The sequence below is a fragment of the Pristiophorus japonicus genome, chromosome 26 (genome assembly GCF_044704955.1).
Source record: "Pristiophorus japonicus isolate sPriJap1 chromosome 26, sPriJap1.hap1, whole genome shotgun sequence".
Taxonomy (NCBI): domain Eukaryota; kingdom Metazoa; phylum Chordata; class Chondrichthyes; family Pristiophoridae; genus Pristiophorus; species Pristiophorus japonicus.
Window position 1 is genome coordinate 26,717,760 of NC_092002.1, and position 12,895 is coordinate 26,730,654.

General features: G+C 47.9%; 1 protein-coding gene across 1 annotated transcript in view; it reads left to right on the forward strand.

The window, feature by feature from the left end:
* LOC139239112 (spectrin beta chain, non-erythrocytic 1-like) overlaps positions 1 to 12,895 on the forward strand; it is a 563,409-nt gene that overhangs the window by 272,008 nt on the left and 278,506 nt on the right. Inside the window, exons 17-18 of the mRNA XM_070867634.1 lie at positions 2,193 to 2,395; positions 7,632 to 7,722. Of these exons, the coding sequence (XP_070723735.1) occupies positions 2,193 to 2,395; positions 7,632 to 7,722 (294 nt within the window). The remainder of the gene's footprint in view (positions 1 to 2,192; positions 2,396 to 7,631; positions 7,723 to 12,895) is intronic.

Below are 12,895 nucleotides of genomic sequence, written 5' to 3' on the forward strand. Positions count from 1 at the left end.
GCCACTGGGCCACCAGGGAGGGTTTCGACTGGGCCAGCGGCCTGGCACCCGAGGGGGGGGTTGTGTGCCAGGCTGCCTGTTGGCGGCCCAGCCGAACTCGGGGGCACAGTAGTCCGGCCGACATGGAAATCGGCCGGCAAAAAAAATAAACTGGCAGCAGTGGGCCCTCGCCTTTAATGGCTGCCGTGCAGCCAGGGCTGACAGAGAGAATACAAGGTGCGCCGACAGGGAAAGCTCGGCGGGCATTGGATTCCGTCGCCTGGTCACCGCATTCCGGCGTTAACAGGCCTTATCGAGACCCTGCATTTCGGCCCCATCCAGTCAAAATTAATTGTGACAGGGCTTTAGAGCCCAGGAATTCTGATCATGATCTCAGAACATCCTAAAGCTTTTCACAGCCAATGAAATATTTTTGTAGTGTAGTCACTGTTGTAATGTAGGAAAGGCGGCAGCCAATTTGCGCACAGCAAGCTCCCACAATCAGCCATGCGATAAATGAGCTGACAATCTGTTCATAAGTTTCAAAGCCCCTCATCTGGAACCATATCTCATACCCAGTGGTCCCAGCACTGGGGCCCGGAGTGTACTGGGCAATAATTCCTGTTGTCTGCTCTTCCCATGGGAGCAATCTTTCCATGGGAATGAGGTCCAGGCATTACAAGCAGTGACCAGGATCGGCCAAAAGCAGAATGAGCTCGGTATCCATGGAGAGCAAAGAGGCAGCTGTGAAAGAAATGGCCGGCAGTGTTCATTAACTCAGGCCGTGTTGGAAAGGGCTCTTCTTCTGTCACCCGCTCTGTGCAAGGCCCTCCTGCCTGATTCACCAACAGGGGCCTGCACTGTTTCTGGGTCCAATCGTTCAGAGTCTGCAGTCCTTTGTGTGGAGCATCTTTCGAATGCCCTTTGCTCCTTTATTCTAAACCCTCGGGTGTACCATCTTGTGAACACAGCGCACACCACTGCTCCCATTCCACGCCTCCAATGTGCTGACTATCTTGCAGTCATTGAGTCCAGGGTCACCTTGTCCGACAGTCAGTGTCTGTGGACTCAGTGCTGCTACCTCCCACTGACCAGAGGATTGTTCCCAGCTCAGACACAGGCCGATCCATGGGCCGCAACACACACATACCGAGCCTCGTAGCTACATTGTCTTTCTGTGATCAGCAACAACATGGACAGCAGAGAGCTGGTAGATTAGCGTCTCACCATCCAGCACACAGGGTCAGTACCGAGTCTCAGCGCCCGGTAATGGGGCCTTACTTGCAGAGGAATCTGACACTGGGACTTGTGCTGGTGATGAGCTGAGGATGAATAACATTTGATTCACTGGTGTAATGTGTCTGGCTTTTGGCAGCATCGTGGTGTAATTAATGTCAATCAAACAGTTAATGTAGGAAAGTACAGCGTCGGTATCACAAGAACTTGTATTTATATAACGCTTTTAACCTAAGCAAGGCACTTCACAGGAGCAGTTATTGAACAAGGTTTTGACACCGAGCCACATAAGGAGATATTTGAACAGATGACCCAAAGCTTGGTCAAGAGGCTGGTTTTAAGGAGCGTCTTAAAGGAGACAGGCGAAGTAGAGAGGCGGAGAGGCTTAGGGAGGGAATTCCAGAGGCTAGGGGCTCGGTAGTTGAGGGCACGGTCACCAATGGTGGGTCAGAGGAAATCGGGCATGCGAGTGAGGCCAGACTCAGAGGTCCGCAGTGATCTCAGAGGGTTGTTGGGCTGGAGGAGATTACAGAGATGGGGAGGGGCAAGGCCATGGAGGGATTTGTAAATAAGATGAGAATTTTGAAATCGAGATGTTGCTTAACCGGAAGCTAATGTAGGTCAGCGAGCACAGGGGTGATGGGTGATCAGGACTTGGTGCGAGTTCGGACACGGGCTGCTGAGTTTTGGATGACCTCAAGTTTACGTAGGGTAGAATGTGAGAGGCTGGCCAGGAATGCGTTGGAATAGTCAAGTCTGGAGGTAACAAAGGCACGGATGAGGGTTTCAGCAGCGGATGAGCTGAAGCTATGGACACAACAATAACTGCCATTGTCCATATTGGTGGAGGGATGGTCTGATACACCTGTTCTCGGTAACGTTACTGGGGTTTGTGAATTCCCTTCTCCTGTAGCTCAGTGCTGTGATACCCTGCATGTTATTCCCTGTGGGATCCTGATTGTAAATCCTGTGTGCAGGAGTCGGTGCTGGCCCAGCTTGAGTTACCAGTAACGGTGGAGGCAGCGGAAGCAGCGATCAAAAAGCACCGGGACTTCCTGGTGACGCTGGAAATTAACCTGCAGAAGATCAACACGGTGGTGGAAGCCGGAGGCCACCTGGTGAAGGGCAGCAACATCTACCTGGATAAGATCCGAGACCAGACAAAGTCCATCACTACCAGGTACGGCAAGACCCACACTCCATGGTCACAGAGCGAAGGTGCCAATTCATGGTGAACACTTCCATTCACGTGGGTGTATAGACCTTAACCGTGACCGATTGAACACTGCGGGGGAGAAATTCGGGTTCTTTGCGCCTCCTGTCAATGTCCCGACGCAAGGCGGGAGTTTAGCGACGGCGTTGTGTCGTGATCTCCTGCGCCCGGAGATTGTGATGTCACCGCTCGCAAGTTAAGGGGGAGGTGGCCAGCTGCTCGTCAAAAAAAATGTCCACTCCCCCCCCCCCCCCCCCCGGCCACCGCTGGCGGGGTCGGTGCCGCGATCACTCTGCTCGAGGGCCGGGCTGATCACGGCACCCCCACTTCCAGCTAGGACCCTTTTTATTCTGCATAGTATGCAGTTTGGGCCCTTCCCTTTAATTCAGGGAGGAGCCCCCCCCATATCGCTGCTGAGCCGTGTGTCCTGCTACCCCTCCCCCCCAGAAAGGAAGTGCAGCACTTGATTTACGCCTGGATTCCCGCTCCCCTTCCTTTCTGGGGACGGTAACCCCGCTTTCTCGTGAGAGGCGAGATTTCTGCGCCTGGCCCAAAGTCTCGTGTCTCGCCAGTGTTACCGCCCCCAAATGCAGCGCTCCCGAATTTCCAGGCCTGGGTGTGCACTATACATTGCTAACACTGACTGATATAAACCGACTAACATTTGCAGGTCACTCCTCCACTCATCCTTATCATTCAGTGTATAAAAAGCAACAAAGGTTACAAAGAAAGTTATGAGGCGTGCAAAAAAGGGTTTATGAAAAAAAACTAACGGATATCAAAGCTAACAGTAAAAGTTTTTTTATAAATATATGAAATGAGAGTGGCAAGGAGCAGTGCGGGCCCATTACAACAGACGCAGGTGAGATTGTAACAGACACTGAGGAAATAACAGCTGGTGAAATTCCAGATGCTTTAGTCAAAACTTACCAAGGTTTTCTGGATTCAGGAATGTGTCATTGAGTTGGAAAGTTGCAAATCTTGCTCCATTATTTAGGACAGGTGGGAGAGAGAAACCAGGAGACCGAAATTCATCAATCCACCGGCGACTGTCGCCGACATTCCTCCTGAAGATCCGCCCAGTGCCACTGTCGGGATGGCCTGGAACGGTCGGGATGGGAGAGCTGCCAGGAGCCGGCCGCTGATGTCAGCGGCCGGGCGAGTGGCCCAACTGAGCTCCCGCCCGCCGAGCTCCCAGATTGATGCGTTGAGCGGGAGTGGTCCGTTGGCCGCAGGCCGGTCTGTCCCTGACGGTGAGTCTGACAAACCTGAAAAAAAGTTTGAACAGTTGAGAATTTTTCTTCAGCAGCGACTTACCTGCTGGGGTCCCCTGAAGGTCTTCCGATAGTTTTTGGATTTTGTATTGGTGATTTTTTTTCCCCAGCTCTTGGACCCTCCGAGGGCCCGACTCCATCCTCGGCAGCACCTGGGCAGCAAGCGCCTCTGCCGCCGAGAATGAGACCTCCCGCCCGCTGTCGCCCGGATTGGCGGCGTACGTCGCCCATTTGCCGCCCGCCGACCTTCGAGGGACCTCGGCGATGAATATCCCGCCCAAAATACCGTCCGGTACCTCGCGGGCCACCGGCGGCACTTGGGCAGGAAATCGGCGCCATGGAAACTATAGACTGTCCGTCCAAGGTTCGTTGTGGGGAAGTTTCTGGAATCTATCATCAGTGGGACAAGTATGAGTTGAGCATAGAGTCAGCATGGATTTGTGAAGGGTGGGTTATGTCTGACTAGTTGAATATTTTGAGGTTACAATCACAGTGGACAAGGAGTGTCTATGGATGTTGTCTATATGGGCTTCCAGAAGGCATTCGATAAACTTCCACATAAGAGATTAGCAAAAATGAAAGCGCATGGAATTGGGGGCAACCTTGTGACATGGGTTGGTAGTTGGTTGGGAGGCAGAGTGGGAATAAAGGGAACAAACTGATTGGAGGGATGTGACTGGTGGTGTCCCCAGGGATCAGTGTCGGGGCCTCAGCTTCTCACTGTATTTATCGTTGATTTTGATGAAGCAATGGAGAGTTGTATATCCGAGTTTGCAGAATACATGAAATGAGGAGGCACAGTAAATAGCGTAGATGGGAGAATGAAGTTATAAAGGGGCATTAGTCGATTAATTGAGTGGGAAACACTGGCAGATGGTTCAGTTATATTAATGGTGAAACATTAGGAATTGAGGGATTTGGCTGTCCATGTACACAAACCATTGAAAGCTCGTGCACAAGTGCAAAGAGTAATGGAATGTGGCTGGAATACAAAGGGCCGGAGGTTATGCTGCTGTTGTATGAAGCTCTGTTCAGACCCCATCTGGAATAACTGCGTTCGGTCCTGGGCCCTGGCCCTCAGGAAAGATCTCTGGCTTTGGAAGGGGTGCAGTGCAGATAATTGGCAGGAGACCGAGAGGCGAGGATAAAGGCTGTACACTCTGATTGGCAGGTGACCAGTAGTGTTCCCCGGGGATCTGTAATGATACCAGGACTTAAGCAGGGATTGTGAGGACTGGTTACACAGACTAGACTTTTTTTGCTTGAGTATGAAAGATTAAGGGGGGATCTAATGGCGGTGTTTAAGGCGATAAAGAGATTTGATTGGGTAGATAGAGAGAAATTATTTCCTCAGGTGGGGCAGAAGCTTACAGTTAGAGCCAGGCCGTTTAGAGGAGATGTCAGGGTCATGGAAATCTGGAACTCTCTCCCAAAAAGCTGTGTATGCTGGGGGTCATTGATAGTTTGGAAGATTGAGAATAATATATTTCCGTTAGGTAAGAGTATTACGAGATATGGAGCAAAGGTGGTTAAATTCGGTTGAGATACAGATCGATCGAATTGAATGGCGGATCAGGCTGGAGCGGCCAAATGGCCTGCTCCTGTTGTTGTGTTTGGATGCAGTGAATAGAGGAAGATTCTTTGCTCTCGTTTAGTTGGGCTTCGGCATCACACAATGGGAATGGGCGAGTCAGCAGTGGGCTGTGAAATAGCTGCCAGCCATTTTCAGTTGCTTGTGAGGAGGAAAGGGTGTAAGAGAAAAGATAGCCATCCGTGGCTAACTAAAGAACGGACGGTATCCAATTAAAAACAAGGGCATACAAAGTGGCCAAAACTCGTGGGAGGACAGAAGATTGGGAAGCTTTTAAAAGCCAGCAAAGAATGGCTAAAAAAATGATTAATAAAGGGAAGATAGGCTATGAAATTAAACCAGCACGAAATATAAAAACAGACAGCAAGAGTTTCTATAGGTATAGAAAAAGGAAAAGAGTGGCTAAAGTAAATATTAATCCCTTAGCTGACGAGACCGGGGAATTAGTGATGGGGAACATGGAGATGGCAGAAACTCTGAACAAATATTTTGTATCAGTCTTTACGGTAGAGGACACTAAAAATATCCCAACAGTGGATAGTCAAGGGGCTATAGGTGGGGAGGAACTTAACACAATCATAATCACTAAGGAGATGGTACTCAGTAAGATAATGGGACTAAAGGCAGATAAATCCCCTGGACCTGATGGCTTGCATCCTAGAGTCTTAAGAGAAGTAGTGATAGGGATTGTGGATGCATTGGTTGTAATTTACCCAAATTCCCTGGATTCTGGGGAGGTCCCAGCAGATTGGAAAATGCCCATATTTAAAAAAGGAGGCAGACAAAAAGCAGGAAACTATAGACCAGTTAGCCTAACATCTGTGGTTGGGAAAATGCTGGAGTCCATTATTAAAGAAGCAGTAGCAGGACATTTGGAAAAGCATAATTCAGTCAGGCAGAGTCAGCATGGATTTATGAAGGGGAAGTCATGTTTGATAAATTTGCTGGAATCTTTGAGGATGTATGTGATGAACAGGGTGGATAAAGGGGAACCATTGGATGTGGTGTATTTGGATTTCCAGAAGGCATTTGACAAGGTGCCACATAAAAGGTTACTGCACAAGATAAAAGTTCACGGGGTTGGGGATAATATATTAGCATGGATAGAGGATTGGCTAATTAACAGAAAACAGAGAGTCGGGTAAATGGTTCATTCTCGGGTTGGCAACCAGTAACTAGTGGTGTGCCGCAGGGATCAGTGCTGGGACCCCAACTATTTACAATCTATATTAACGACTTGGATGAAGGGACTGAGTGTAACGTAGCCAAGTTTGCCGATGATACAAAGATGGGAGGAAAAACAATGTGTGAGGAGGACACAAAAAATCTGCAAAAGGACATCGACAGGCTAAGTGAGTGGGCAAAAATTTGGCCAATAGAGTATAATGTTGGAAAGTGTGAGGTCATGCACTTTGGCAGAAAAAAATTAAAGAGCAAGTTATTATTTAAATGGAGAAAGATTGCAAAGTGCTGCAGTACAGCGGGACCTGGGGGTACTTGTGCATAAAACACAAAAGGTGAGTATGTAGGTACAGCAAGTGATCAGGAAGGCCAATGGTATCTTGGCCTTTATTGCAAAGGGGATGGAATATAAAAGCAGGGCAGTCTTGCGACAGTTATATAAGGTAATGGTGAGGTCACACCTGGAATACTGTGTGCAGTTTTGGTTTCCATATTTGCGAAAGGATAACTTGCTTTGGAGGCAGTTCAGAGAAGGTTCACTCGGTTGATTCCGGGGATGAGGGGGTTAACTTATGAGGAAAGGTTGAGTAGGTTGGGCCTCTACTCATTGGAATTCAGAAGAATGAGAGGTGATCTTATCGAAACGTATAAGATTATGAGGGGGCTTGACAAGATGGATGCAGAGAGGATGTTTCCACTGATGGGGGAGACTAGAACTAGGGGGCATGGTCTTAGAATAAGGGACCGCCCATTTAAAACTGAAATGAGGAGGAATTTCTTCTCTCAGAGGGTTGTAAATTTGTGGAATTCACTGCCTTAGAGAGCTGTGGAACTTGGGACATTGAATATATTTAAGACAGAGATAGACAGTTTCTTAACCGATAAGGGGAGAAGGGGTTATGGGGAGCGGGCGGGGAAGTGGAGCTGAGTCCATGATTGGATCAGCTGTGATCGTATTAAATGGCGGAGCAGGCTCGAGGGGCCGAATGGCCTACTCCTGCTCCTATTTCTTATGTTCTTATGTTTCTCCGCTGTGCTGGTGTGCAGTGGGGGTGATTGCAGTCGCTGTGGCCATGCTCTGTGCCAAGCGATGTTGGTGCTTTTGAAGACTGCCCTATTACTGTCCACGACTGACCATCTTCCATTTCCTTTGCAGGAGCCGTCGCAATTATACGCTCGCTCACGATTGGATGGAGCGTCTGAGTGACCAATGGGAGCTCCAACAGTTCCTCCAGGATTGTCACGAGGTGGGTGCTGGGACATTCCGGGAGGGGAGGGGCGGGGGCTGTGGTCAGCCGCTCACATTACAGGCAACGTTGTGCCCGGGTATCCGTTATTGTATATATAAACCCCCCGAACCCCTCGACTAGATTCCAGCCTGTAACTCACTCCCGGGGTATCTGTTATTGTATATATAAATCCCCCGAACCCCTCGACTAGATTCCAGCCTGTAACTCACTCCCGGGGTATCCGTTATTCGATATATAAATCCCCCAAACCCCTCGACTAGATTCCAGCCTGTAACTCACCCCCGGGGTATCTGTTATTGTATATATAAATCCCCCGAACCCCTCGACTAGATTCCAGCCTGTAACTCACTCCCGGGGTATCCGTTATTCGATATATAAACCCCCCGAACCCCTCGACTAGATTCCAGCCTGTAACTCACTCCCGGGGTATCTGTTATTGTATATATAAATCCCCCGAACCCCTCGACTAGATTCCAGCCTGTAACTCACTCCCGGGGTATCCGTTATTGTATATATAAACCCCCCGAACCCCTCGACTAGATTCCAGCCTGTAACTCACTCCCGGGGTATCTGTTATTGTATATATAAATCCCCCGAACCCCTCGACTAGATTCCAGCCTGTAACTCACTCCCGGGGTATCCGTTATTGTATATATAAATCCCCCGAACCCCTCGACTAGATTCCAGCCTGTAACTCACTCCCGGGGTATCTGTTATTCGATATATAAATCCCCCAAACCCCTCGACTAGATTCCAGCCTGTAACTCACTCCCGGGGTATCTGTTATTCGATATATAAATCCCCCAAACCCCCCGACTAGATTCCAGCCTGTAACTCACTCCCGGGGTATCTGTTATTGTATATATAAATCCCCCGAACCCCTCGACTAGATTCCAGCCTGTAACTCACTCCCGGGGTATCTGTTATTCGATATATAAATCCCCCGAACCCCTCGATCAGATTCCAGCCTGTAACTCACTCCCGGGTATCTGTTATTCTATATATAAACCCCCCGAACCCCTCGATTAGATTCCAGCCTGTAACTCACTCCCGGGTATCTGTTATTGTATATATAAACCCCCCAAACATCTCGATTAGATTCCAGCCTGTAACTCACTCCCGGGGTATCTGTTATTGTATATATAAACCCCCCGAACACCTCGATTAGATTCCAGCCTGTAACTCACTCCCGGGTATCTGTTATTGTATATATAAACCCCCCGAACATCTCGATTAGATTCCAGCCTGTAACTCACTCCCGGGTATCTGTTATTCTATATATAAACCCCCCGAACCCCTCGATTAGATTCCAGCCTGGAACTCACTGCTGGATATCTGTTATTCTATATATAAACCCCCCGAACCCATCGATTAGATTCCAGCCTGTAAATCACTCCCGGGTATATGTTATTGTATATATAAACCCCCCGAACCCCTCGACTAGATTCCAGCCTGTAACTCACTCCCGGGGTATCTGTTATTCTACATATAAAACCCCTGAACCCTTCGATTAGATTCCAGCCTGTAACTCACTCCTGGGTATCTGTTATTCTATATATAAACCCCCCGAACCCCTCGATTAGATTCCAGCCTGTAAATCACTCCCGGGTATATGTTATTGTATATATAAACCCCCGGAACCCCTCGATTAGATTCCAGCCTGTAACTCACTCCCGGGGTATCTGTTATTCTATATATAAACCCCCCGAACCCCTCAATTAGATTGCAGCCTGTAACCCACTCCCGGGTATCTGTTATTGTATATATAAACCCCCCGAACCCCTCGATTAGATTCCAGCCTGTAACTCACTCCCGGGTATTCGTTATTGTATATATAAACCCCCTGAACCCCTCGATTAGATTCCAGCCTGTAACTCACTCCCGGGTATCTGTTATTCTATATATAAACCCCCCGAACCCCTCGATTAGATTCCAGCCGGTAACTCACTCCCGGGTATCTGTTATGCTATATATAAACCCCCTGAACCCATCGATTAGATTCCAGCCTGTAACTCACTCCCGGGGAAATGTTATTCTATATATAAACCCCCGAACACCTCGATTAGATTCCAGCCTATAACTCACTCCTGGGTATCTGTTATTCTATATATAAACCCCCCAAACCCCTCGATTAGATCCCAGCCTGTAACTCACCCCCGGGTATCTGTTATTGTATATATAAACCCTCCGAACCCCTCAATTAGATTCCAGCCTGTAACTCACTCCCGGGTATCTGTTATTCTAGATATAAACCCCCCGAACCCCTCGATTAGATTCCAGCCTGTAACTCACTCCCGGGTATCTGTTATTGTATATATAAACCCCCCAAACATCTCGATTAGATTCCAGCCTGTAACTCACTCCCGGGGTATCTGTTATTGTATATATAAACCCCCCGAACACCTCGATTAGATTCCAGCCTGTAACCCACTCCCGGGGTATCTGTTATTCTATATATAAACCCCCCGAACACCTCGATTAGATTCCAGCCTGTAACTCACTCCAGGGTGTCTGTTATTCTATATAAACCCCCCCGAACCCCTCGATTAGATTCCAGCCTGTAACTCACTCCCAGGTATCTGTTATTCTATGTATAAATCCGCCGAACCCCTCGATTAGATTCCAGCCTGTAACTCACTCCCAGGTATCTGTTATTCTATATATAAATCCCCCGAACCCCTCGATTAGAATCCAGCCTGTAACTCACTCCTGGGTATCTGTTATTCTATATATAAACCCCCCGAACCCCTCGATTAGATTCCAGCCTGTAACTCACTCCCGGGTATCCGTTAATCTATAAATAAACCCCCGAACACCTCGACTAGATTTCAGCCAGTAACTCACTCTGGGGTATCTGTTATTCTATATATAAAACCCCCGAACCCCTCGATTAGATTCCAGCCTGTAACTCACTCCCGGGTATCTGTTATTCTATCTATAAACCCACTGAAACCCTCGGTTAGATTCCAGCATGTAACTCACTCCCGGGTATCTGTTATTCTATATATAAACCCCCCGAACCCCTCGATTAGCATCCAGTCTGTAACTCACTCCAGGGTGTCTGTTATTCTATATAAACCCCCCCGAACCCCTCGATTAGATTCCAGCCTGGAACTCACTCCCAGGTATCTGTTATTCTATATATGAATCCGCCGAACCCCTCGATTAGATTCCAGCCTGTAACTCACCCCCGGGTATCTGTTATTGTATATATAAACCCTCCGAACCCCTCGATTAGATTCCAGCCTGTAACTCACTCCCGGGTATCTGTTATTCTATATATAAACCCCCCGAACCCCTCGATTAGATTCCAGCCTGTAACTCACTCCCGGGTATCTGGTATTGTATATATAAACCCCCCAAACATCTCGATTAGATTCCAGCCTGTAACTCACTCCCGGGTATCTGTTATTGTATATATAAACCCCCCGAACACCTCGATTAGATTCCAGCCTGTAACTCACTCCCGGGTATCTGTTATTGTATATATAAACCCCCCGAACATCTCGATTAGATTCCAGCCTGTAACTCACTTCCGGGTATCTGTTATTCTATATATAAACCCCCGAACCCCTCGATTAGATTCCAGCGTGGAACTCACTCCTGGGTATCTGTTATTCTATATATAAACCCCCCGAACACCTCGATTAGATTCCAGCCTGTAAATCACTCCCGGGTATATGTTATTGTATATATAAATCCCCCGAACCCCTCGATTAGATTCCAGCCTGTAACTCACTCCCGGGGTATCTGTTATTCTACATATAAAACCCCCGAACCCTTCGATTAGATTCCAGCCTGTAACTCACTCCCGGGTATCTGTTATTCTATATATAAACCCCCTGAACCCCTCGATTAGATTCCAACCTGTAACTCACTCCCGGGTATCTGTTATTCTATATTTCAACCCCCCGAACCCCTCAATTAGATTCCAGCCTGTAACTCACTCCCGGGTATCTGTTATTGTATATATAAACCCCCCCGAACCCCTCGATTAGATTCCAGCCTGTAACTCACCCCCGGGGTATCTGTTATTCTATATATAAACCCCCCCGAACCCCTCGATTAGATTCCAGTCTGTAACTCACTCCCGGGTATCTGTTATTCTATATATAAACCCCCCGAACACCTCGATTAGATTCCAGCCTGTAACTCACTCCTGGGTATTCGTTATTGTATATATAAACCAACCGAACCCCTCGATTAGATTCCAGCCTGTAACTCACCCCCGGGGTATCTGTTATTCTATATATAAACCCCCCCGAACCCCTCGATTAGATTCCAGTCTGTAACTCACTCCCGGGTATCTGTTATTCTATATATAAACCCCCTGAACCCATCGATTAGATTCCAGCCTGTAACCCACTCCCGGGGTATCTGTTATTCTATATATAAACCCCCGAACACCTCGATTAGATTCCAGCCTGTAACTCACTCCTGGGTATCTGTTAGTCTATATATAAACCCCCTGAACCCCTCGATTAGATTCCAGCCTGTAACTCACTCCCGGGTATCCGTTAATCTATAAATAAACCCCCGAACACCTCGACTAGATTTCAGCCAGTAACTCACTCCGGGGTGTCTGTTATTCTATATATAAAACCCCCGAACCCCTCGATTAGGTCCCAGCCTGTAACTCACTCCCAGGTATCTGTTATTCTATATATAAATCCCCCGAATCCCTCGATTAGATTCCAGCCTGTAACTCACTCCCGGGTATCTGTTATTCTATCCATAAACCCCCTGAAATCCTCGGTTAGATCCCAGCCTGTAACTCACTCCCGGGTATGTGTTATTCTATATATAAAGCCTCCGAACCCCTTGATTAGAATCCAGCCTGTAACTCACTCCCGGGGTATCTGTTATTCTATATATAAACCCCCCGAACCCCTCGATTAGAATACAGCCTGGAACTCACTCCTGGATATCTGATATTCTATATATAAACCCCCTGAAACCCTCGGTTAGATTCCAGCCTGTAACTCACTCCCGGGTATCTGTTATTCTATATATAAACCCCCCGAACCGCTCGATTAGATTCCAGCCTGTAACTTACTCCCGGGTATCAGTTAGTCTATATATAAAGCCCCCGAACACCTCGATTAGATTCCAGCCTGTAACTCACTCCCCGGTATCTGTTATTCTATATATAAAACCCCCGAACCCCTCG